The 27506-nt window shown below is 35.7% G+C and overlaps 1 protein-coding gene across 4 annotated transcripts in view; it reads right to left on the bottom strand.

The window, feature by feature from the left end:
* The window catches only part of CNTNAP5 (contactin associated protein family member 5), a 382046-nt gene that overhangs the window by 42112 nt on the left and 312428 nt on the right, over window positions 1–27506 (bottom strand). For all 4 annotated transcript variants that reach the window (XR_005554022.1, XM_039321794.1, XM_039321793.1 and 1 more), the window contains 5 exons: window positions 24350–24477; window positions 21887–22057; window positions 17996–18214; window positions 13168–13407; window positions 10087–10311 (listed from right to left, as the gene is read on the bottom strand). Coding sequence is in view for 3 of the 4 variants with exons in the window: in XM_039321794.1 (XP_039177728.1) it covers window positions 10087–10311; window positions 13168–13407; window positions 17996–18214; window positions 21887–22057; window positions 24350–24477 (983 nt within the window). In the remaining variant the exon portion in view is untranslated. The remainder of the gene's footprint in view (window positions 1–10086; window positions 10312–13167; window positions 13408–17995; window positions 18215–21886; window positions 22058–24349; window positions 24478–27506) is intronic.

The raw sequence follows: 27506 nt of genomic DNA on the forward strand, positions 1-27506 counted from the left end.
TATTCTTATTTTTCTTTGTATTTCTGTATTTTGATATTTTGATAAACTAATAAAAAATTGTAACTTGAATAAGCCTGATGTTATTGCAGTACTGTCCTTTGGAAATCACAGAAAAAATAGCACCAACTTTAAGAATCTTCAATGCTAGTGATATCACATTGAGAAAGGAGAAGTAGCCCTGGCAAGATTAAAATCTTAATGAAGGCTGACACTTGGGTAACTGAAGCTGTTGTTTCATCCAGATGTCATTCTTACTCAACGTAATGCTTGGAGTAAAACTAACTATACTGGAGAGGAGGGTTATGTTTCCTTCCAAATCAAGATAGGCAAGCAGAACTCTCCCACCACCAACTGCGGTAAACAACACCTCTTAATGAAAACCACCTAAGCAAATGTAGAAACATAGGAATGGGGAAGAATGGAAATTGTCTCAAATGTACTGAACCTTTGGAAGCTGAGTCAACTAATTGTTGGATCAGGAGAAATGCTGAAAGAGAGCTTCTCAGTGCTTTCTCTGGAGGTGGTAGTGAAGCCCCATCTCTGCACATGCAGGATCCAGGCAATGCACAAAATCACATTGCCTATGGTCCATGGAAAAGCTGCCCACCATGGAACTGGTCCCCAAAAGGTTGGGGGGCTGCTAACCTAAAGCAAACTATAAATGCGGATGGGTTTAGAACACAGATGTCAAACTCGCCACGTCATGTGACATGTCCTGATGTATCACAACTTTTTTCACATTGCCGGAGCTGGGGTGGGCGTGGCCTCTGCATGATGCAACTGACCCGTGGGCCGGCAGTTTGACACCCCTGGTTTAGAAAGTAAATGTGGACCTGGAAAGGTCTTTAACCAAACCCTCTATAATTTATACTATTTATGAACTACTGTTCACCTCCCCCCACTTTTTTACCCCTTGATCTTTTTTGTACAAAAGTGTTTCTCATTATAAAGATTTTTTCTTCTTCTTCTGTTCAATTGTGTCCAGTTCTTGGAGATTGCCTGGAATAGCCCCTGCAGTTTTCTTGGCAATGTTTTTCAAAAGGTTTACCATTGCCTGGTTTCAAGGGCTGAGATAGAATAACTGGCTCCATTTCACCCTGGTGGTTTTGTGCCTGAAACAGAACTAGAACTCACAGTCTTCCAGTTTCCAGCCTGATGATTTAACGACTACACCAAACTGGTTTATGCTGGATTATACTCCACCCATTTTGTTCATAGTAATCTGTACAATCACAGAACAGCAACTATTATTTAAGGGAAGATTGCATTTAATAATTTAAATCTGAAGAAGAAGAATAAATTATTAAATGTATATGCTACCCAAATTATTTTGCCAAATGTTTACAGGACTGCCCTGCCAAATGTGATGGGGGGATTCAGAGTGTCAGTTGATGCATAATAACTAAGATTGCTTGCTTCAATTATTTATGTTAAGACTATGATCAGGATGACTAAAAACCTGCATGCTTTCCTCCCCTTTCAGCATTCCTTTAAAGTAATACATTGAGAGTTTCACAAAGCAAATCACCCTAGAGATGTGTTCTTTATAAAGCTTTCAACAAGGTGCGCAGACAACAGGGCAAAGCAGGCCTCTTGAGAAATGATAGTATCATGAAGACAAAAGGCCTGTCATATCCAATATATTGCTTGGGATGCATATATAAAAAGTGGGAGGGAGACTTATTCCAATTGCCCTCTGCTACCTATTGTTAATAAGATGGGAGACATTTTCCAACTGTCCTCTGCTGCCTATAGTTGTTAAATGGGTTTTATCCCAAACAGCCTACGTGGACATATGGGGCTACCAGAATGCAGTGTGCAGATTACCTGCAAACTGCTTGAATTGCTTTTTTTCCTCTCTTCCTTTAATCCAATTACTGTCTCTTGGCTGCTGAGTTTGAATCTTCTGCATATCTCCTGGCCCTTCACACTAACCTGCAGTGCCATAAGTAGGAAAAAAGTTTCTATCAATTCAGCTTGATACTCCATGACTTCTAAAATGTCTACTATGCAGAGGTTTTTGCTAAGAGGTGGCCTCTTGACATTCATCTTGCATACTCAGGGATTCAAAATGCTAACTATTAAGATTAAAAAAGCTCAAAATGTATAGTGTGCATTTTGGGAGCTCTCAATTTGCCCATTTTTCACAACTTCACACTTAATCTTTCACCATTGTCAGCATTAGAAGCACCACCTAAATATCCTAAGCAATTTGTCCATGCTGTTGATAATAATAAATACAGTTCATTCATAATGATTTTTCAGTCCTTAATGCTAAGAGCCAATGCCAGCGTAAGACTTAACTATGCTTAACCATGAGTTTCCTTTCTCATCACTTCCCTTCTACACTAATATACTCCCATCCCAATTTATCTCAAATGTGGCCAGGAAGCTTCACTAAGCAGAATGGACTTTATTATGATTGAGCATAGGTTTACACATGCACATGATCTACTTACAGAATGACAAACTTGCAAATTAATAAGTGTTCCTCTCTAGCCAGATAGGAAGCCAGGCGCTGGAGTTGGTCTCAAATGGTGATTAAATAGGAAGCTCTCATTAGCAGCAGTTACCAACAGAGCTGATACAAACCAAAGCCAACTTCAGAAGAATAAAGGACCAATATTGGCCATATCATGCAAGGGGAAGTGACACTAGGGCAATGGGAAGAACTATTATCTCATAGCTAGATTTCTGCTTATCCCCTCAGCACTCCTTCAGGGCAGATATGATAAAATCCCAATAGCTGAGCGAATGTGTACATGTGGCAATGGGGAAGCTGAAGACATCTCACGTGTCTTATTGTGCTGCAAGTTCTATAGGAATATCCTATTAACATACATTTCCCCTCTATTAGAGTGATTTCTAGTGAGATCAGATAATTTCTATGTGACCCATCTTCTTCAGGATTTGAATCTAGCCATCACTTTGTGCAGTAGCAAAAACTGGTTACAGAACTAAAGGTCCTTACTTTTTTATCAATATTTTGCTTAGTTATGTTCTAATACTGTTTAGAGGATATATATTTTAATGTATGGTTTTATTAGATTAGTTTTATTATTGTTAGATAAATAAACATGGTATTATTGTAATAGGAGTGCTTAGAGTATACAATATTTGATTTATTTTATAGTTGTCAGTATATAATTGCACCCCCTTCTCCTGGTTGGATTCTGATTGTAATTGCTGTCACTTATCTGTCTTTTTATTATCTTATGTTGCTGGTCATTGACCAAATAAATTTCAGATTTCTGCTTATAGTGCTAGAGGCTAAGGAACTCACCTGACTCAACTTCTTCAATATGTACTTATGTAGTATTCCACCAGAGAGCAAAATAAATGGCTATCGTATCTGCACCGTATTATTCTTATTCCCTATTACCCTTTCAGTCCCTCTACACTGCATAGAGTACACTCTACATCTGCATTATTGGAACAGAAAACAGTATTACTTTCATGTGAAAGGATCGTCAAACAAACGAAGAGTGTTTATTGGGAGTGGGTGGAATTTCTTCACTTTTCATTTTCAATCAAACTTACTCTATTAAGACTTCCTGAACAATGATGTAGAATGCAGCTTTATGACAAAATCTACACAATTCTGAATTTTTGGAACCTGCCAGGCAGTTGGCAGCTCAAAATTGTATTTGTTCATTTTATAGATAAGTCTCCATTAAAAAACCAAAAAACCAAAAAACCAAATTAGATAACACTGCTTTAAAAGATTGGTATATTGAGGAAAAATGCACACAATAATATACGGCTATTTGATGGTACTGTGTTTTAACTCCACATGGCAATTTTTGGAAAATCACATGAACATGTAGGTGATATCTTTTGTTATTATTTTTACTGGAGATTGTGTGCTATATGGACAAACTGACAGCAAAGAAGGATAGGTGGTGCAAATTTATAAAAGGGTGCTTCTTATTATTTTGGGATGACAATACATGTAGTCTCCATTTACCAACCACAATTGGAACCATACACTCCATCACGAAGCTACGAGATCCTAAAGTGAAATATCACATGACTGAACCTGACTTACAATTTCAGTTTGTTAGTTCCAGGGGTGGTCCTTAAGTGAATCACCCACAGTCATTAAGTGCATCATCATATGACCATGACTTCCGACTTCCTGCCAGCTTCCCCACTAACTTTGTTTGGTGAAAGCCAGCTGTGAAGGTCATAAATGACTTCAGGATACTGCTGCTATTATAAATGTGCAGCAGCTGCCTGAATTGTGATAATGTGCCTGAGGGGATTTATTTATTCATCAAATAAATATACAGTATACAGTATATAGGTGCTCAACTCATTCATAGGAGACTTTGAGCAGCTTACAAAATTTAATGGCTACAATGACTACAACTTCAAGAATCTGTCACAAGTTTCCTTATTCAGCATTGTTTTCATTTCAAACCATTACTGAATAAGCAGTTGGTAAGTGAGGACTATCTATAATGACTTGTAAAATTAGGAAGCAGCCTCCCCTTTCTCTTGTTACAACATAAACTTGCATAAACTCCCCATCCCCAGTCTTAGTTTCTGGACAGGTTGTTACAGAGTTAGGATGTAAAGCTTCAAGCAAGAGATTAAATTAAATTAAAGATGGGAACTCTAGTGGGTCCCTCAACATTTGGCATGAAATACACAGATAGCCCTGTTTACATCAAAAATTGTAACGGATGTTCACAAAATAAACACTTTTGTAATGATTATCTGTTAACAATTCACCATACTGGCAATTTGCAGAATTTGCTGAGAAGGCTGAGAGGAGATAAGCAAGTTCAAGAAGCAGTTAAAAGACCAAGAAGTTAAATTGGAAGCAAATGAGAAATTAATTGCAGCTTTAACTACTTGAGACATAAAAATAATTAAAGAGCTGGTCTCTAGGCAAGAAGGCTGAGATTTTATCCAAGGCCAAAAGAGCAGGACAAAAAGCTGTTTACATCCATTCTTTAATTTTTCAGACTAAAGAGAGTTTAATAGAAGCTACTGAAATATTTCTAGGATTATTTGTGCTGCAACTTCAGAGGAGGTTTATTGAGTGCCACCTCGCTCTATGGATCATTTTCTCATTGAGTTTTTGGGGAGGTCTGATCAAGACAAAATATAACAAACTACTGGAATAGTAACAAATTTGGAACAAGAGGGAAAAAAGCTTATGTCATTTTTTGATCTACCTTTCAGAGTGATACAGAAGCGGAGAGATTTCTGCAAAACTCATCTTATGGCCAAACAGAATCCTGAAAAAATTGATTTATTGTTTGAAATTGATATGAAGAAATTTTATTAGCTTGAAAAAATCTATTAATTATTTCAAACCACAGAAGGCTATAGAGAAATTATAGATGCAGAAATTCCAAGTCTGCTCAGACATTATTCATTTGGAGGCTCAGTGTGTCTTTCGGTAATACAGAATTGTGTTTTTGTCTTCATTTGGTTGTTTAATTTTCCTTATCTAGTGGAAATTCAGAGGGAGAGAGAGGAGTGGGGTTTTTTTTCTTAGTATGCTCTAATTTTATTTTCAAATATTTTCACTTTTTAATTAATTGTTAGACATTTGAAGCTTTATTATGAAGTTCGTATGTAACATTTTTATTGTTCTGATTCCTCATCATTTTTTAATTATTGCTTTTTATTACATATTTTTCTAAGTTACATAATGATAAGATGAGTGGGTTTTGATTGTTATTGCAGCAATAATAAATGAATACTATTTCATGATGCTTTGATGTTTTGGTATTTGTACATTAGACTTACAGGTATTTGTAATTCAGTTTGGTTGCTACACTAATAAATTTAAAGCACATGAAAACCACATGTATGTCATGGGACATTATAGGTTGGGAAAATAATTAAAAGAAGTCAGTTTTAACATGATGGAGTCAGTGTTTTTTTTAAGCAATAGATATTATTACAAATGAGAAATATGTTCTAGTGCAAAAATGGACTCAGTGAATTTATATGCATGTATTTCTCAACTTACAACCATAATGGAGCCTTTCCATCATGGTCATAAGTTGTCATAAGCCATAAAAGTTTGTGACTTTTTTATGATCAATGGTTTGCTATGGACAAAATTGTCATAAAATGTGGCCATGTGATGGCGGGATGTTATAAATAATTGTAAATGTGGCCCAGATGCCTAGTGTTGGATGGTCAGACTGATACGGTTATAAGTCCAGGACTATCTTTAAGTAAAAATTTTAACTTTGCCAAAGGAGAGGAGGTTTTAGTGACATATTTTATTTTATTTTTAATATTTGAACAAGAAATTTTAAATTTTGAAGGTCACTGTATATTATAGTGCCAAATGTAGAAATTACTGGAGGGAATAGATACATTTTTATGGTTCAACCACAGACACACCTAATATTTTAATGGTTTTGCTAATCACGTTGGGTGACAAATTAGATAATTATTGCCAATTGTCTTTAACTTAGTTTTGGATCTATTATTAGACAATAATTAAGATTTCTGAAAAGAAAACAGACCAAAGTTGCACTGTTCTTTACAGATACATCCAGAAATGTAATTTAATGGACATATGGAAAGTGCTTAACTCCAACAGCAAAAGTGTGCTTTCCTTTCTGGGACATGCTCAAGGCTGCATTATTTTTAAAATCATATCTGATGCTTAATTCAGTTGATATGTGCAATACTGGTTAGATTTTAATTTCTGATCATGCACCCATACTAATGCCATTCACTTTAGATAAAAATATTCTAGTTAGTGGTTTCTTACTATTTCCTTGCTGAAAGATCTTTTAGGCAGCCGGGCCACATTTACAGCTATTTACAATATCCCACAATGGCATGACCTCATTTTATAACAGTATTGCCCATAGCAAACCATTGGCCATTAAAGAGTCATAATTTTTTATGACTGTCACAACTTATGACTATGATGGGAAGGCTCCATTATGGTTGTAAGTCAAGAACTACCTGTATATAAATTCACTGAACCTGTTTTTGCACTACAACATAATTCTCATTTGTAATAATATATGTTTATTACTTAAAAAAAAACCTGATTCCATCAAGTTAAAACTGACTTCTTTTAGTTATTTTCCCAGCCTATAATTTCCCATGATACATGTGGTTTTTATATGCTTTAATTCTATTAGTGTACAACCAAACTGAGTTACAAATAAGTCTAATTTACAAATACCAGAAGGCAATGGACAAAAAAGTATGGGGTAACAATACAAAAATTTAATAGATCTCAAACATGATAAATAGAGATTTAACTAATTTGGGGAGTATTTGGGATATATTTAAAGCATTTTATCCTATGTAATATGGCAGAAAATAAATGAATCACAATGTAGGAAACATGAATTAGAAATTAATTAAATACTGAATGGACATACCATAACACACTCAGGAAGTATATCATGCTTTGAGATGTATTACAGGTTGAAATTGGACTAACTGTATGCTTTATAATTATATTTAAAATTAAATATATAAAGACAAAGCATTTTTTTTAAATCAAGTCAAACAAATTTGTTATGAATAAGGAGAAAAACCTAGGAAATTATTGGATTGTTGTTGAAAACATTTGTAAAAGAGTAGAACATTTAATAACAGTTTGGAGCTAGGGGTATAAATTACCTGAATTGCAATGACTTTTTTTAATTCTATAATTTACATCCCTCCTAGGTAGATATAGTTAATAATCAGATAAATGCTTTTTCAGCACAATACATCTTCCAGAAACTTTGGATGTACCACCAGGTATGTTGGGCTGCACCCAGAATATTACAGAAAATCTATAGTATTATTATAATAAAATAAAGGGTTCCAGACAAGAGAATAGCCATATAATGGTAAAGAATTGGAGGAGAAAGTGGCTTCTGGAGTTATTACAGAAAAGAAAAGAAAACTCTTTCAGCTTTTTAATACGTAACTCATTTCAGTGTAATTTTGAAAGCTGGTAAGAATCCTATCCAGTGAACAAATTATTGCCTAATATCTCTAATAAATTTTGAAGTGAAAATTGTAACAGCTACTTTGGCAAGAAGATTACAGAACTGGCAAGAAAATATTACCAGCAATCATTCATCCTGCACAAGCTGGTTTCATAAAGGGCATCAAGATTTAGATAACATAGGACTTTTGATTGATATAATGGTCTTATACAGTGGTTTAGTAAGAATCTATATTATTAGCTTTATTGCATATAGAAAAAAATCTTTTGATAAAATTTAAGTCAAGTTTTGAGTTCAAAGTGTCGCTGAGGTTTAGATGTCCTATATAATCTGTAATCTTAATACATTTCATTTCATATCATTTCAGGAAATATAAAAAGAGGAGGTCCAGAACAATTTAGAAGGAATCTGATGAGCAGCTTAATAACAATAGCAGCTGAAATGCTATGATCTTCAAGTCAAAGTCTGTCATGTTAAATCGAGGGACAGATAGCTAAACCTTTCATTCAGTACTCCCACATCACTCATTTGAAATATCTTTTTTTTTTCTGATCTAAGAATTATTGGAAAGCGTATTTCAGGAAATAAGTGAAGGTCAGTGAGGATAAAACTAAGCACTGGCCACATAAATGAATGAATTAATTTGAACTTCCAGGAACAATCAGGGAATGTAAGTGAACAAAATAAGTTATTATTAGTGATGTAACTGTAAATTTCTAGGACCAGACTTATCTAGACACTTACTAGAATTAATGCATAATAAATGCAAGGGGGCTTAATTCCACTAGGCATGCCTTGAATTAAAATGTCAGTGTCCAATTTATATACTGTAGTTCTACCACTGAGGAAAAGTATTCTGGGCCTATTCAAAAATCTGTTTCAGGTTTTGTTAGAGAAAAATATTTGAGTCTTCTGAGATACTGAAGAACTGCAAAGAAAGTAATGAAATGGAGCAGCCTTCTCTGCACTGGTGAAACTTACTAGGAGTTTGAATCCTCTTTTGCGCTGCAGGGAGCTTCTTTTGATTCAGGTTTTACAGACTTGATAGACTAGATAATATACATATTATTTGTGTTTAACACTGCAAATAGCTGTCATGATTCTGCCCGCCACCATCTCTGAACCAAGGCAATGCAATGAATGGGATTTCTCCAAACTCATTATAAAGGTTAGAAAGAAAGCTTATTAGTTTCCCACTGTTCTTTGCACTGAGACGCAACCAATATTGAAAATTTAAGATTAATAGTTGGATAACTTGTTATCTGCAAAAATGGGAAATGAAATATTTTCATGAGGATGGAGATTAGGATTTTTATATATCTTTATATACAAGAAGTTTTCAAAAATGTGTATGTATATTACATGGGAAGGAACAACAGAAAACTACATTAAAATGTTGGGGGTTGCAATAAAAACTGAGGTTGAATTGTTTTGTATCTTTGCATATATAAAGGTACAACACTATTGCAAAAATTTCTCAAAATTCAAACATGTGCTTTCTGTCTCTCATGTAAAACATCAGAAAATCACTGTAACCTTTCAGTTTAGTGTTAATAACATGATCATGTAGACTTTCTCCAGAGCAGGTTTTTTTTTTATCATTACAGAAATAAAAGAACACTCCCAAACCATCACTAAGCAAGATAAAACAGAACAGAAAGCAAAAAGAAAATGAAACAGATGAAGAATGAAGTAACTGAGACAAAATTAATATCAGATAAATTTGAAAAGTAGAAACATAGAAATATAATGTGTCAAAGAATCAGTGGGTCAATGTTTCCATGAAACACACTTAGGTATACTTACCTGGAGATATAATTTCACAAGATGAGCATTTTTCATTCTCATAAAAATTATGTGAAGCAAATGGATTTCTGCCAAATGCAAATAGTATTATGCATTGTCAGCAACTGTGAATCACAGCACTGTTCACCTTCAGCAATATGGCTCTTTAGGAAAGGACATATTTTTATGGTTCTGAATGGAAGTTCAAGAGTAGAAAATCTGATTAGTCAGGTAATTAAAATTCATAATATGATGGTATTTATGCAACCAGGTTCCAAAGCTTTGCTTCAATTTTGTTTTCACAGTAGGTCCTGTGAAGTTATATTGTCATGGAATTGTTAAGCTTTGCACTCACACTTACCATTCTTGGACAAAATAACAGCCAGATACTCATGAGAAGAAGCATTGAGGTAAAACAGAAGGCTTGGAGCATTTGTTGTCAGGAAAGTAAAAGCGACCTTTTCCTTGGGTATGGATGTACCCGCATAAATGGCCGAAGATGTAGAATTTGTATTTTTAGTTACAGGATAAGGTTCCTGAAATGTGTAGGTAATAGAAGTGTTTGCTTCAAACACTGCAGAGACTTCTAAAAATATAAAGAAAATACACAAATCAGATTCAGTATAGTAGATTGAAAACTATTGGAGCTGTAGAAATTGCATTTTTAGTATCAACAAAACAGATGCATTTGTGTGTGCTTTGTGTTTTACAGTTTTACCTTCTACAGTTGGAAAGTATAAATTTCATATCAAACCAAGAATGTCCAAATCTTTCCATAGATGAGTCTTTATTCCCCTTATTTGCAATCTGGATGCAAAATCCATCAATCTAAATACAGGCAGTCTTCGACTTACAACCACAATTGAGCCCAACTTTTCTGTTGCTAAGTGAGACATTTGTTAAGTGAATTTTGCCCCATTTTACGACCTTTCTTGCCACAGTTGTTAAGTGAATCACTGCAGTTGTTAAGTGAATGTGGCTCCCCCACTGACTTTGCTTGTCAGAAGGTCGCAAAAGATGGCCACATGAACCTGCGACACTGCAACCATTATAAATATAGGTCAATTGCCAAGTGTCTGAATTTTGATCACATGACCATGGGCATGCTGCAATAGTCATAAGTATGAAAAATGCTCGTAAGTCACTTTTTTCAGTGCCATTGTCACTTCAAATGGTCACTAAATTAACTGTTGTAAGTTGAGGATTGCCTGTATATTCTTTCTCAGAGGAAGTATGATATTGAACCAGATAATCTTTTGCCAGCCTGAAGCATTATACTGAACATGCAGTATAATAGCAATATTTCCCTGATGCTGTCCAATTGGCTGTACAGAAAGGCAGGGGGCTGAAACATGTGGAGGAGGATGGATTCTGGATTCACTGAAAGAAGTGAGTCAGTACAAAGTTGAGAGGTGAGCCCACAGATGAGGGCAAACTCCCAGCAGGTTTTCAGTGAAGGCTTCTGAATACATTGCCTAGGGGGGTTTCATTGTTTGGAATACTGAGAAGTAGCAGCAACATTTTCAAATACTTAAAAGTTGTATAAAATAATCATTGACAACAGTCAAGAAAATAATATCATGGATCTTGGCATGCTGTTTGCTTTTCAGAAGATCCAATTCTAATTCATCCTAATTTCTTGGTTTCTCAGTGACAATCACTATAAAAAGTCAAAATATTTGTCAATGTGACTTATTTTAGGAAAGAAAAAAAAAGGAAATAAGACATGTTGGTTAGAAAAAGAAAAGAAAACTACACCCACTAAAATTGACTTTAGAAGGTCACAAAAATGTGCTAGCTCTTGAAATCTTCAGACCTCTTCACCTAGTAAGATAATTTGTTCTCCCCAAAAGCAAAGCAAGTCTGGGGAAAATTGAGAAAGGAAGGATAATTGAAGTCTATCTGGTCAGAGAAAAGTCCTTTCAAATCAAACTCCATTTCATGCTGTAATGTTTAGTTTGTCACTAAACATAATGTAATGTTTTAGTTTGGACTAAGCTGTCAGTGTAAAGTAGAAAAATCATTCCTTATTTTTGAAAATATGAAACCCAGTTAAGCCCATTTATTTGAATGGAGGGCACTGTATTATTCACTTTGCCCATTTTTTAAACAGGACTTGTGCACTTTATATGATGTTCTTCCAACCATTTTAAGTAGCCAAGGGTCACTGTTGTTAATGGGGCATTGCCAGTTTGCAAGAGGCAGTAACAATTAGAACTGAAATGCTCAAATAGATCTTGGCTATAATCTTTTAAAAAAAGAGAGGATCGTTTATGGAGAATCATTAGGGTTTTTCCTCCCACCTAAAATGCCATCTAAAGCCCAAGTTCTTTTCTCGTACTCTATAAGAAAGTAATATCTATAAAGTTCTGACAAACAAACATTATCTTCATTTTATGAACACCATGTTCCATTTTTCCCTCAGATGATAATTTTAGTGCATGAACATATAATTACAACAATAAGTTCTCCAAAAATAATTAATTCCCAAGTCACGAAAAGTCAGCTCCACAGGACATGTAAAAATATAAATCATCAAGGGATTCTTCCACTACTTTTTTTTTGCTTGTTTGTTCTTTAAGTTTTTCAAATGAGAAAAGTCTCAACAATTAAGATAGCTTCATATTCTGGAAGACATTACTTCATTCCAGGTTTCAAATTATTTCTGTATATCTAGATTACTAATCTCCACATGTGCATCTCTGAAATCAGATACATTGTTGTTATGGGACCTCTGGGTAGAATCTAGTGGATTTTTGAACAAAGATAGTGAGAGAGTGCACCAATGATACATTAGTTAAAGAAGCCCTCGATCTGACACCAAACTGAACATTTGCATCATTGATACTGAAAAAGTTTCCTCTGTACATGAAAAGCAGTATAAGACCAGTCAGGCACCAAATTGGCAATGGGAAGAAAATTGTTGATCTGGTGTCCTTACTGGCGTGAGACCCTATAATTGCTTCAACTGATGGTTGCAACCTCAACATCTTCTGGCACAGAGCTACACTTTTGAATACCTCAACAACCCAGTCAGCCAGCCAATCTGCCAGATGAAAAATAAAACAGAATCCCCAAATTCCTAATGAAAATGGGGAAATAGAGAAAAAAGCTGGCACTCCTCCTCACCCAAATGTTTTATTAAATTATGCAATTTTGCCGAGAATTTAGATCAGTGGTTCTCAACTTTCTCTTCATCATAATTTTTATGGATCCCCAAGTATTAATTCAAGATTCAAATAATAACCTTTCTTCAAGCATTTGTGGACACCTGTGATGACATCTTGACCTGCCAGGGGTCCGCAAACCATAGGTTGAGAACCATTGATCTAGATAATATAAATTAGAAAGTGATATTTTGCATTTTGTATAACACAGGTTGGTCAAGGTGTGCTGGATGAGCAAAAAAAAATATATGTAAGAATCCATTCGGCCATCTTACCTTCTCTGCAGAATGGTCCTTCATACGGTGAATTGGTGCAGTCACACAAGTAGCCACTGGGCTTTTCCACACATTTCCCTCCATTCTGGCAAAGATTACCATAACTGCTGCAATGACCTGAGCATCCTGGTTTGACGCCAGGAGTCACTTTGGCTCGCTCTTCAAGGTCAAGTTTCTGTCCATTTACATGAAGAGAACGAATACATCCCATAAAACCTTTCTGTTTGGATGCAGATGCCCCTGTTTCAGGTATAAGTAAGGTAAAGTTCATATTTAAAAAAACTGGTTCTTTAACAAATGAAATTCTTATTAAAGTTTTATTGTACAATATTGTTACGTTAATATTCCCATTGATTCCATATTAACGTACGAGGGGATATTTATTTATTTCTCAAACTTGTATGCTACCATTTCATAAAGACAACTCTAGCTGGCTTACAGACATTGAATAAAATGCCAAATAAAACAATTAAAACAATAAACAAAGATCTTATATTTAAAAATTCAATTAAAATAAAACTGAGCAGGATTGAGAGGAAAGGCGCAAAATGCACAAAGGGAAGAGGTGGGTGTTTGCTATTCCCTCTGCCATTTCCAATATTGTGAATTGAACATGCAATCATGACCTCATTTATCACACAGGATATCCTTTCTTCAATCTAGAGAGAGTCTAATATGCAATGATGGTATAAGTGAAGGAAACAATTGAAATAAACATAGTAAAATATAATATAGGCATGGGCTTTGGAGATTGGTACTTAGACTTACATATTTGTAAATCATGGGATTACCATCAATTAAGTCTCCAGTTCTATCATTTCTGTTGGCTTCACTTTCATTTGATAATTTTGCAACTAGAAAAATACATACTTCTAGAATATTGGGTGTAGAATATTGAAACCATATGTTGCAATAGTTGGAGCTCAAAACAAAACCAAAGAAGTCGGGCATGAGAAATAACTCTGAGAGTGTATGATTTTTATTCTTAAAACATAAGAGAGTGAAAATCATCTCACAAAGACTTGCATTTCAATTTTATTTTATTCTATAGTGACAAATTTTGGAAATTGCAATAAACACCTGTTGAATATTCTCAAGAGTATGCAAAAATGGTGACTAAATGCCCTTTGGGACTCTGTATCATAAGGAATCCCCTTTATGGATTACTGCCTTGTCATGGCGAAGGGGCTTGTGTAACTCAATGAAGCTATAAGCTATGCCGTGCAGGGCCACCCAAGACGGACAGGTTATAGCAGAGAGTTCTGATAAAATGTGATCCACTGGAGAAGGAAATGGCAAACCATTCCAGTATCTTTGCCATGAAAACCGCATGGACAGTACTAAAAGGCAAAAAGATATGACGCTGGAAGATGAGTCCCTCAGGTCGGAAGATGTCCAATATGCTACTGGGGAAGAGCAGAGGGCTAGTACTAGTAGCGCCAGAAAGAATGAAGCGACTGGGCCAAAGCCGAAAGGACGCTCAGCTGTGGATATATCTGGTGGTGAAAGGAAAGTCCGATGCTGTAAAGATCTTTTTCTCCATAGGAACCTGGAATGTAAGATCCATGAATCAAGGCAAGCTAGACGTAGTCAAAAAAGAGATGACAAGACTGAACATCGACATCTTAGGAATCAGCGAACTAAAATGGACAGGAATGGGTGAATTTAACTCAGATGACCATCAGGTATACTACTGTGGGCAAGAATCCCTCAGAAGAAATGGAGTAGCCTTCATAGTCAATAAAAGAATAGGAAAAGCAATACTGGGATACAATCCCCAAAATGACAGAATGATCTCAATTCGAATCCAAGGCAAACCATTCAATATCACAATAGTCCAAATCTATGCCCCAACCACTGGTGTTGAAGAGGATGAAATTGACCGGTTCTATGAAGCCCTACAGCACCTTATAGAATCAACACCAAAAAATGATGTCCTTATCATCATGGGGGATTGGAATGCTAAGGTAGGAAGCCAAAAGATAACCGGAATAACAGGCAAGTTTGGCCTTGGAGTACAAAATGAAGCAGGGCACAGGCTAATAGAATTTTGTCAAGAGAATATGATGGTCATAACAAACACTCTTTTCCAACAACCCAAGAGACAGCTCTACACATGGACATCACCAGACGGTCAACACAGAAATCAGATTGACTATGTACTCTGCAGTCAAAGATGGAGAAGCTCTATGCAGTCAGTAAAAACAAGACCAGGAGCTGACTGTGGCTCAGATCATGAGCTTCTCGTTGCAAAATTTAGGCTTAAATTGAAAAAAGTAGGGAAAAGCACTAGGCCACTCAGGTATGAACTAAATCATATTCCTGATGAATATACAGTAGAGGTGACAAATAGATTTAAGGAATTAGATCTGATAGACAGAGTGCCTGAAGAACTATGGATGGAAGTTCGCAACATTGTACAAGAGGTAGCAACTAAAACCATCCCAAAGAAAAAGAAATGCAAGAAAGCAAAATGGCTGTCTGAGGAAGCTTTGCAAATAGCTGAGGAAAGAAGGGAAGCGAAAGGCAAAGGAGAAAGAGAAAGATACACCCAATTGAATGCAGAATTCCAGAGAGTAGCTAGAAGAGATAAGAATGCCTTCTTAAATGAACAGTGCAAAGAAATAGAACAAAACAACAGAATAGGGAGGACCAGAGATCTCTTCAAGAAAATTGGAGATATGAAGGGAACGTTTCATGCAAAGATGGGCATGATAAAGGACCAAAATGGCAGAGACCTAACAGAGGCAGAAGAGATTAAGAAGAGATGGCAAAATTACACAGAAGAATTATACAAGAATGAGCTTAACATCCCAGATAACCACAACGAGATGGTCACTGACCTCGAACCAGACATCCTAGAATGTGAAGTGAAATGGGCCTTAGAAAATCTGAGCAACAACAAAGCTAGTGGAGGTGATAGTATTCCAGCTGAGCTATTCAAAATCTTAAAAGACGATGCAGTAAAAGTGCTACACTCAATTTGCCAGCAAATTTGGAAAACTCAACAGTGGCCACAGGATTGGAAAAGGTCAGTTTACATTCCAATTCCAAAGAAAGGCAATGCCAAAGAATGTTCAAACTATCGCACCATTGCACTCATTTCACATGCTAGTAAAGTTATGCTTAAAATCCTACAAGCTAGACTCCAGCAGTATGTGGATCGAGAACTACCAGAAGTACAGGCAGGATTTCGAAGAGGCAGAGGAACTAGAGATCAAATTGCCAACATACGCTGGATCATGGAGAAAGCTAGGGAGTTCCAGAAAAACATCTACTTCTGCTTCATTGACTATGCAAAAGCCTTTGATTGTGTGGATCACAACAAATTGTGGCAAGTTCTTAAAGAGATGGGAGTACTAGACCATCTCATTTGTCTCTTGAGAAACCTATATGCGGGTCAAGAAGCAACAGTGAGAACCGAACACGGAACCACTGATTGGTTCAAAATTGGAAAAGGAGTCCGGCAAGGCTGTATACTGTCGCCCTGCCTATTTAACTTATATGCAGAGCACATCATGAGAAAGGCAGGGCTAGATGAATCAAAAGTTGGAATTAAGATTGCCGGGAGAAATATCAACAACCTAAGATATGCAGATGATACCACTCTAATGGCAGAAAGTGAAGAGGAACTAAAGAGCCTCTTGATGCGGGTGAAGAAGGAGAGTGCAAAAGTTGGCTTGAAACTCAACATTAAGAAAACCAAAATCATGGCATCCGGCCCTCTCAATTCCTGGCAAATAGATGGGGAAGAAATGGAGGTAGTGACAGATTTTATTTTTCTGTGCTCCAAGATCACCTCAGATGGGGACTGCAGCCAAGAAATTAAAAGACGCTTGCTCCTGGGGAGGAAAGCTATGGCAAATCTAGACAGCATACTAAAAAGCAGAGACATCACCCTGCCAACAAAAGTGCGTATAGTCCAGGCCATGGTTTTCCCAGTTGCAATGTATGGCTGTGAAAGTTGGACCATAAGAAAGGCTGAGCGCCAAAGAATTGAGGCCTTTGAACTATGGTGCTGGAGAAGACTCCTGCGAGTCCCTTGGACTGCAAGGCGTTCAAACAGGTCAGTCCTAGAAGAGATCAACCCTGACTGCTCTTTAGAAGGCCAGATCCTGAAGTTGAAACTCAAATACTTTGGCCACCTAATGAGAAGGAAGGACTCACTGGAGAAGGGCCTAATGCTGGGAAAGATTGAGGGCAATAGAAGAAGGGGGCGACAGAAAATGAGATGGCTGGATGGAGTCACTGAAGCAGTAGGTGTGAACTTAAGTGGACTCCAGAAGATGGTAGAGGACAGGAAGACCTGGAGAAACGTTGTCCATGGGGTTGCGATGGGTCGGACACGACTTCGCAATTAACAACAATCATAAGGAATGCATTACTTATCTTCAAATTGTATCTTTTGGTATACGAACAATACATTTCCTATTCTTTCACACAATGAGACAAAATACTATGGTAACCTAAAGAGACAGAAGCTCTATTATTTGGGTAGTGACCTATAGTAATTTATATGCATGTCTGAAAATGGAGTAATCTCTGTTATCATTTTTTTTCTCTGAATTCTTCAGAGTTTTTTCCCTATTGCTTAGTTTTTAGTTCTGTTATTTGTTGGTGGGACAATTTATATCAGTGTACAAATTTTTTTAAAAAAACAAGTTGCTAAATTTATCTTCAAATAGTAGAAATTTCTAAACTTTGCATAGAAATTTATTGAGGAATATCTAATATCCAATAATTAAAAAGAATATTCATTTATTCTAAGAGAATAGCATTTGTAAAAAAAAAATTAAAACGTTGGCATAGTACCAATGATTGTACCTACCTACAAATAATTGACCGTTTAGCTGCAATCGAAAATGTCCTTCAGCAGGTGCTTCTAAAGTCTTCTTCAGAAAGTTGTCTACCTGAAGAGAAGTTTCTCTAAGATTCCTTTCAGCGTGCACAGAATGCCACTGGTTGTCATTCAGGGGCATGGGGGATTGGACAGTAATCTCTACAGGGCCATTTCCAACATCAACTGTGAAGGTGATGTCTTTCGGAGCTGGAATGCATAAGATGAAACTCAGTATGTCATGCTGATAACAACAAGAAGTACATAACTATAGTAGTAACATTCAGTGGTGGGATTCAAATATGTGAACAACTGGTTCTCTGTGTGGATGCTGCTTCCAGAAGTCCATTCTGGACCTGGGCAATAAAAAATTAGCTACTGGTTCTGCCAAAGTGGTGCAAACTGGCTGAATCCCACCACTGGTAACATTTAAGAACAATCAACCTTCTGTGATTATTGAATTCACACAATGAATCAACTATATATTATGGTACATATCTACAGACCCAAATCTTCTTTGTGAAATCAAATCCCTGGTTGGATATTCTCATTTTCTCTATGTTCACATATTAGGCTGCTAAGCTCATGAAACAGAAGGTATAAGTGTCATGAAACAAAAGGTATGTATTTGCCTTGCAATAGATCAGTGAGATAGAACATTTCCAAAAATATTGTGCTGTTTACTTAATATTTGCTTTAAAAAATTTAAACTGATTATCACTGAAATAGCCTGTAAAATGTGTAGAAAATACACAGGAGAAAATGGAAGACACAAAAATGATTTCAATAAAAGAACACTGATGGAAATATCTAGATCCATGGTGGTGAACCTATGGCATGCGTGCCACAGGTGGCACGCAGAGCCCTCTCTGTGGGCATGTGCGCCATCACCCCAGTTGTAGGCCTTCAGCTGGGTTTTATAAAACCTTTTCGCTTTAGACCTCCATTGCTGTGTGCAAAAAAAAAGGTTCAATCAATCAATCTCCACCCAGTCTGCTGTTACCACCGTAGCCACGCCCACCCAGTTGGCCATACCCACCCAGTTGGCCATGCCCGACGATACATAAGTGAGTTTTGGGTTGCAGTTTGGGCACTCGGTCTCTAAAAGGTTCGCCATCACTGATCTAGATCATATTAGGAGAAAGGAGATATATTTTTTTTAAAAAAAAAACTATACCAAAGTGTTTTTCATATGACAATTCTCAGGCCTGATTTTTGGTAATTGAACATTTACATTTGCTATATTCAGATGTACAACTTGTTGATATGTTATAGACAATATTAAACATGTTTCAAACACTAAAACTGTGTTATTAAAATTAATGATGCATGCTGTTAAAACTGTTCTTTAAATTTTCCTCCCTTAAAATATCACTTTTTATTCTGCTGAAAGTCATAAACACCTGAGAGCAAGTGTTTATTCCTAATGATTTAAAGGAAAGTAGAGTCAAACTTTGATGCTTATTTAAGTGTGAATGTCATAAAGTTATTCTGCTAGTTATTCTGATATATTGGGACTTGCAGTTCAGTCTTTCAAAAACTGGAGGTTACAGACACTGGCCTTTAGAACCAAATAAATAGGAAAAAACAAATAGGTCAGAGAATTGTCTTTTTTATTTTCATATTATAAGAAATAATTATATAATTCAAGAACTAATCATGTTGTGCCATTTCTCTTACATTTTAGATAGTTTATTAAAAGGAGATTTGTACTGAGTTCTTATTTTATCTTCATCCCTTGTAATCAACCACATCTTTTCTGGGGATTAGTTGGGGCATACAAAGCAAGGTTGTGGGTTGGAAATCTAAGTGAGACAGAAGACTTGGCAGTATGACATTTAGGGCAAAATCAATTCCAAGATTAAGAGAGGTTCTTCTCCAAGAGGACAAAAGCAGAAGCTGGCATCTGGTACATTGGCAACACTAGATCAATAATAACAATGTATATACACTGAAAAATACATTTGGACAGGAGTTGTAACTCTGATTGATCAATCTTTTCCAGTTTCTTAAAGGTTTAAGTCATGGAAGCAATATCACTTTCATCAGGGGTTCATTACACTAACAAAATAAGGCTAAAGTTTGGCTATAATCATTCATTTGGACCCTAATTTGCATCTCTAGCTATGTAAGGGAGAAGATGGATTTCTGATAAATTTGTACTCCATTGGTATACATACATACATAGCTCACAAAAAATCTTTCAATGCACAGGGATGAATTTTCTTAGGCATAGGGGGTTGGGAACTCTCTTCTATTCATGGAAGGCAATCAATGATATTGATCTCTTTACAGTTAGACTCTGTTCCAGCATCAGCTTCAACTGATTTGTGGACTGTATTCACAGTCATTTAGCTGAAAACATAATTTGACCTATGAGAAAATCATAACACAGCGGAAAAAGTGACTAAATGTTGCATCAGACATTTCTTTCATTTCCACAGTGCACATGCTAACCCGTCATCTTGACAGAGTGCATTATTCTGATATAATTTTATGTCAATGTCTTGCATTATTGTATACTTTAATAAAACATAAGAGCCTTGAGAATGAAATACAACACACTGAAGTATCACCCAAATAGAAGATTATATGCAATTAACACTAAACCATACCTCATTACCTAGTGATAATGTGCTCCTGCTTTTACCAAAGGTTTAATGAATCAAAGGGCCTTGGGGGCCTTATTTTATTAAATTTTATGTTGAAGTTATTATAACCATATTACTCAATGATGATAGTTCATTCTAGGTTTGTTCAGTCTGATGGAACATGGAACAGAAAGGCCTTCTTTCATTCTAAATCCACAACACAACACCCTCCATTAATAGACTGAAGCAATAGACAAAAAGATGATTTAAATTAGTTTTTTCTTTAACACAGCGGTCTCCAATCTTTCTGGCTTTGTGGATAGGCAGTGATGGCAGCACTAGGAGGGGGGAGAGGGGATGGTTCTGTGCAAACAGCAGGCATGTGTGCTCATGTGTGCAGCATTATTTGTGTCCACTGCTCACACAAGTGGAGCTACGCAAATAGAGTTGTGTGTGCAAGCTGTGCTGCCTACCACTTGCACAGCCTGGTTCCAAACAGGCTACGGCCTGTGGGAGTTCAGAATCCCTGCTTTAACTTTGTGAAGCAATTGCAATTTAGTTTCAAAGAAAGGTAGCTTGCTTGACAGGCCATTATGACATGCTGAGCATTCTGGAACTTTCCCCTTTCCTCATTGGTATGCCAGCTGCTTTCTAAAAGATTATTGCATAAATACTATTTATCATCACCTAAGAAGAGAAGGAGAGGCAATCTGCTGATAACTCATATACTATATGTGAAAAGTAGCAATTTTGTGTGCTGCTTCAGATAAGAGACAGCTACCCAGCAGAGTCAATACTGAGCTTAATAATGTTATCTTCATTTGAATATAACTCTTTGAAGAAGAATGTGTCTGTTATGTATGTATGTGCGCATGCACACACACACACACACATGAATGGTAGTGAGTTTGGGGTAATGTTTCAAGGCACTGAACACTGAATATATTAAAGGGTCCTAACCTCTCAACATTTGGCATTTTATCCTCACTTTTAAGACTTAAAACATAGACACAAACTTCACAAATATTAAGCACCCAAGAAGATACATGATTTAATTCAAAAGGTGCATTTCCAAAAGGTAACTGGCTTTTTTTTTCCATTGAAAGAGTTTTGCTTCTTGAATGAGAAGCAAAACATTTTCAAGGAAGAAACCAAGAAAATCCAGTTGCCTTTTGGAAAAGCATCTTTGGGATAACCATGACCTGGATGAATGAGTTTCTCCATAGACATTTTGTGACTTAATCAGATCTGAAGGAAAATAATATACTACAATTTCAGTTGATAAACTTACAACTTATTTCAACCCTGATGAAATCTTTCATTCCCAAATTTTCCAAAAAGACTCCAGACATCCTGGTTGTTTTGAAGAAGAAAGAAATGTCTGCAGTGAACTCGGCATGGAAAGTGGGGAAGAGAAGGTACGAAGCTTCGGTACTGAAAGAAGCTGCATTCCAGAACTGTCCTGCAAAGTACAATAAACTTCTCTATAATTAATTATATGAGGGAGGTAAATGAAGAAGCAAAGATATATTGTAGCCTTTAGCCAGAGTTCATTAATACAGAAAAATGAAAACTAGGAACAAAAATATATTTCTGCACTGTAGCTACAGGATTCATTCATTCATTCATTCATTCATTCATTCATTCTATTACTTATGATGACAATGCGTCCAAATTAATGAATAAAATCATGCAAACAATAAATAGTAAAGCACTAATGAAAATATAGAGTTTTAGATGAATAGGATCCAAATCACTTCTATGAAACAGACAAAAATACTTCTCTTTAGAGTCATCCTGTGCCAGGTTCAAAGTTTAATTTATAAATATTTGAAAGAAGTGTATCTTGTGCTACTTTCAAAAACCCGGCAGCATAATGGCCAGCCATGGCTTACTAGACTAGAATGTCATAATTAGGATGCCATCACTGAGAGTTCACACATTGTAGACTACACTCACTAGTGTGACCACAAACAGCCCCTTTTGTGCACTGCTCAGCTGATAATGGGGAAACATTTTTCTAAACACACACATATACACATAGCTGAAGTAGTAGCACTTCAACTCCAGTGATAATCTTTCAAGGGATCAAGAAGTTAAAAACAGAGTTTGTTAAGCACCCATGGAAGTTTTGCAAAAGACAGATGAGTTAGGACAGTATAACCCTCTCTCACATTTGACACAAAATCATTCAAATTCTATGTTAAAATAAAGAAAAATAAAAACTGTGGTGAAAAACCAGTGAAGCTTATGAAGCTTTCCAGATACATCTATCTTGCTGATATAAAGTATATAAATGTACAATAAATATGTGTTCCCTTGGAGAAAATGTTTGTTGAGTCTAGAGTAGATAACTTAATGACTTTATAGAGTACTAGGTTGCTGACCAAGAGAACTGAGCACTTCAGGGATGTGATAAAGAAAAAATAAACCAGAGTTCTTCCAACTGAGTGAGGCAAAAAAAGAAACATCTTCCATAGATCTTAATTGGATCAAATTATTTTTAAAGACCTGAAGTGCTAAAAAAAAAGGTCAGAGAAGTTTAAGTTTGTTATAACTTCACATTATTTTGGGTGATTAAAACAAAAAAAGCAAATACACTTTTCACATAAGAAATAGGAATTAATATAGAAAATACATTTAAACAATTTCACAGAGAAATGCACTGAGCTAAGAAAAATAGCTTTACATATATTAATTCTCATATTTATCATAGGATGTGTTGGGTTAATTGACCAATGGCTAGATTTGCACAAAACACAGTTTTACTGAAGAATAGGGAACGGTAGTTTTTTTTGTCCCGTGAGTTGTAGAAATCTAAGCACTGTCTTATTTTATTATGTGAATCAAATCATCACGTTAAGCTATAAATGCTTAGGGCAGTTCATGTTGTGTGAACATGGTTATTGCATTTCGCTAATCATAAAGTTTAGTATTTTCTCTGAACCCAGGAAATGTATAACAGCTGTGAAAAAGGCAAATCTCATACTGAGCATCATTCAGAAAGGATTTTGAAAAAGTTGATGGGGTACTTTTTAATTTGATGAAAGCAGAACTAATGGAAAGCAGACAGAAGGATATAATTACATATACTAATGGGTGAAGGCAAAGCCAGAACTTTTTCTCTTCTTATAAACATTTTCATACAATGAACTGAATTGTTAGGAGAATCAAGGAAATAAGGAAATGTGAAAGAAAGTCCTTCACACCGTACAACATGGGCAATTTTGTACAGGAGAAAATAGTAACCACCAACTTTAACCACCACCAGCAGCTTTAAAAGAGAATCATAAAATTTTATAGCTGATAATAATTTCAACTACTAATGGGCAAGATGGTTGGATATTACTTGTAATTAATGAAGAGAACAGGTTCTCAGTATTAATTAGTTGCTGAAGAATATGAATGAGAAAGTCCTGTTGTATTCAACTCATGCTTGTTCATTACTCATATGTATCTTTATTCCCCTGTTGTGGAGACAGAAGTCTGAACAAGCCCTTAATTTGAACCTGTAGCACTCAAAGCCTTATTGCAAATTATTTAGAAAAATATGCTTCTTTAGAAACTGCACAATTCATTTCAGGAAACAATCAGACAATGCAATTATTAGAAGGTATCTGTTATCAGTAATACAAACAGAATTCTATCCCTCACACATGCACACACGCGCACACACGCGCGCGCACACACACACACACACACCAGCTTCTTATATAGCTTGTGCATAAGGATGCTGAAAAGAGCTGATACCCACTATCTCCATAGCAACGAAGAGGACCAATTCTCCAGGCAGCTTCAGAATTAGGTCTGTTTGTATCAGTGATGACTATCTGGTTCACAGGTAAATGTTCTTTAAAGGAAAGGAAACCGGTGTCATTGGTCCTACAAATAGATAAATGTGTAAAATGTATATCAGGATTGAAATCCTAAATAGCTTTGTGTGAGAAATTACAAACATACACATACCTATACATATGGTATAAATAGAGAGGGAGAGAGAGAGAGAGATGCATATTTGGATCCAGAAATGGTGCTTAAAGTCTATTTTGATAACAGGAATCTTTCTATTGTCTTCCTATTTAACACATTTTATACCATGTTTTAGTCTGTTTCTCCCCTCCCTTTAAACTGCCATATTGCAGTAAAATATATTCAGTCATAATTCAAATGCAATGAAATAACATCTAAAACCCTTCACTCTTAAAAAATATATACACTAGTTCAAATGCCTAATCAAAATTGTTTTAATCTAGTGTCAGATTGCTAGCCTGATGCCTGACAGGTCTCTTTACTGCAGGAGTGACAAACTGGCAACCCAGAGGTCAGCTGCATCACATGTAGACTACACCCACCCCGGCTCTGCAAAGGCAAAAAACATTGTGATATGTCACGTGACCCAATAGCATTTGACACCCGTGCTTTACTGAGTGCATCCCATAATTAGAAATCCTCTATCAAAGTACTCAAAAGAACTTGTGTGGAAATACTAACAGGCACTTTGTAAGGACAAGGAAGGCCAGGTGACATTTTCATAAGCAATGATTTCCATTAAGAGATAAGCAACACTTGAGTTATCGGTTATAATAGCAAGATTGTTGTGTGGACACAGATAGAAGCAAGTAGCCATTGACAGGGCAAGATTCATCCACCTTAGCAGAAGCTGGGGGTTTGTATAACTTCCTTTACTTGGTTACTAAATAAAATCATTTTCTAGATTTTCAAAGCTCATTGACACAAATGTTTGTGTACTATATTGAACCAATAAGAAAAGGGAAAGAAAAAAGAATGGAAGGGAAAGGAAAGGAACAAAAAGGGAAAGGGAAAGGGAAGGGGAAGGGGAAGGAAAGGTATGAATGCTTATATTGGTCTTTGACTGGTCTACTTAAGGGTATATCTGAACACAACAATTATATTAATTGTTGCTAGGAATTCCTCAGAACTGATCTGTAAAATATCTGGCATCAGCCATGCTGCATTATATGGTTACAACATCTTGAGCTATGCATTATATCTGGAGGAATAAAAGACATGCTGAAATTAACGTAACGTCACAACCCAGCTTTTAACATGCTGTACCAGCTGAAAGTTTTCAATGGTTTTCAAGGGTAGCCAAAAAGATTAATTCAGTTTTGAAGACTGCTGATACAGGAGATTTCTGTGGAATCCATTAAAGCGATCTTCAAAAAACTTTTTAGGTTTTGGAAATAATGGTTTGAATTTTTTCTTCTTCTTTTTCCTTGTTCAATGACAATGCAAATGTCAATGAAACATAGAGATAATATGGCATTATATGTGCATATAACAAATGGCAAGAAAATAGAAAATAAACACGGGGGATATTCTGTGCTCTGGCACTCAATATATTAATGTTTATACTGACAAGAACGATATATCTGTTTGCTTGGGCATTTTTAAAAATCAATAACACTGCCAAGCATTCCTTGAGAAAGTGGCCCACTGCCATTAGAGAAATTTTGTGTTAAAAAAAAAAAAATTCTGGGTGTTATTGTGCTCTTACTGCAAACTGATTTGAGACTTCCTGTGAAAATTGAACAATAAATCTAATTCAGAAAAAAATATGTTTGCTACTAGAAATATCCAAATTAACTGTATGCTGGATAGATAATTCAAGGTCATGGATTGTTTATTCCAGAGCAGCAACAATGGGAGTGCTGAACTATTTTATTTTATTTTATTTAAAAATAGCATAAAACAATGTAACACTGACTATCAAATCTTTCTAAGGCAAGTGGTAATAGATTTTCTTTCCAAATCTTACTACACTTTTATATGGCTGGCATTTTGGTGGAGGACTAACTGTCCATCTAATATAATAATTTAAAAATGGTGTCATGCACAAAAACTGGGCAAATTACAGATTTATGATCCATCTGGATTATTGATCAGTAATCATAAAATTAATCATAAAAATAAATGCCATAACATAGACCAAATAGCCAAAGCAATCCTTTTTTCCAGTCTTACATTAATATGGGAGGAAGACAATATAAAAAGTAAGGAACAAATAATTATTTATGAGGAAAGGTACTTTAAAAGACTTTATACTTCTTAAGGCAAGCAAAAACTCAACCCATCTATTATATGAAGTTCAGATCTGAATTTGTGAATTTTAAAATTCTGCGTAAAACCCTGCTAAAGGCTCAGAAGGACAAAGTCAAATTTTGATCTAATAAAAAAACAATTTTTTCATGCATCTGTAAATTCAGGGGAAAAAAGGCATTCTATTGCACAAGACATTTGCATATGAGTTAGAAAGAGGCAAAAATAGAATAAAGCAAGCACATTTAGAATGCAGACCTTCAAGAAATTGTGTTAAGGTCCACAATGCCTAATAAAGTTTTCAGAATAATATTATTTAATTTTATTTATTTAAGAATATTGATACTTTATATAAACAATATTTTCATGACAAAATTCCAGATAATTGTCATCTAACAATTAATCAGAACCAGGCAGTATTGCAATTAGCTAGGTAGCTGATCCTGTATTTTTATGTCGTTAATCCATACCCATAAGATGTGAACAATATGGAAACAAATTAACTTTCTTACATATTAATTATGTTTCAAATGTGCCCCAACAGTTCAGAAAGAACATGTAAGTTACAAGTTCGTAGCAGTTTTTAATATTTATAGTAATGTATCAGTCATATTGAAAAAACAAATCCTCATTCTCTTGTATTTCAAGATGCTGCTTTGCAGTACTATAAATTGGAATATTCACAAGGTCCCCCATCACTTACAGTATAATAGTTGGCAGGACAGTAGTGTTATTCAATTTAATTTCCTCTCTTATAAAATCCTTTGGGTATATTGCCTAGTTTTAAGTTAATGAAACCTCACTTGAATAGGTAACCACAACAGCATTAAATGAAATTTGTGATACAGTAT

The sequence above is a fragment of the Crotalus tigris genome, unplaced genomic scaffold, assembly GCF_016545835.1.
Source record: "Crotalus tigris isolate CLP2741 ecotype Arizona unplaced genomic scaffold, ASM1654583v1 scf7180000023829.5930981, whole genome shotgun sequence".
Classification (NCBI taxonomy): domain Eukaryota; kingdom Metazoa; phylum Chordata; class Lepidosauria; order Squamata; family Viperidae; genus Crotalus; species Crotalus tigris.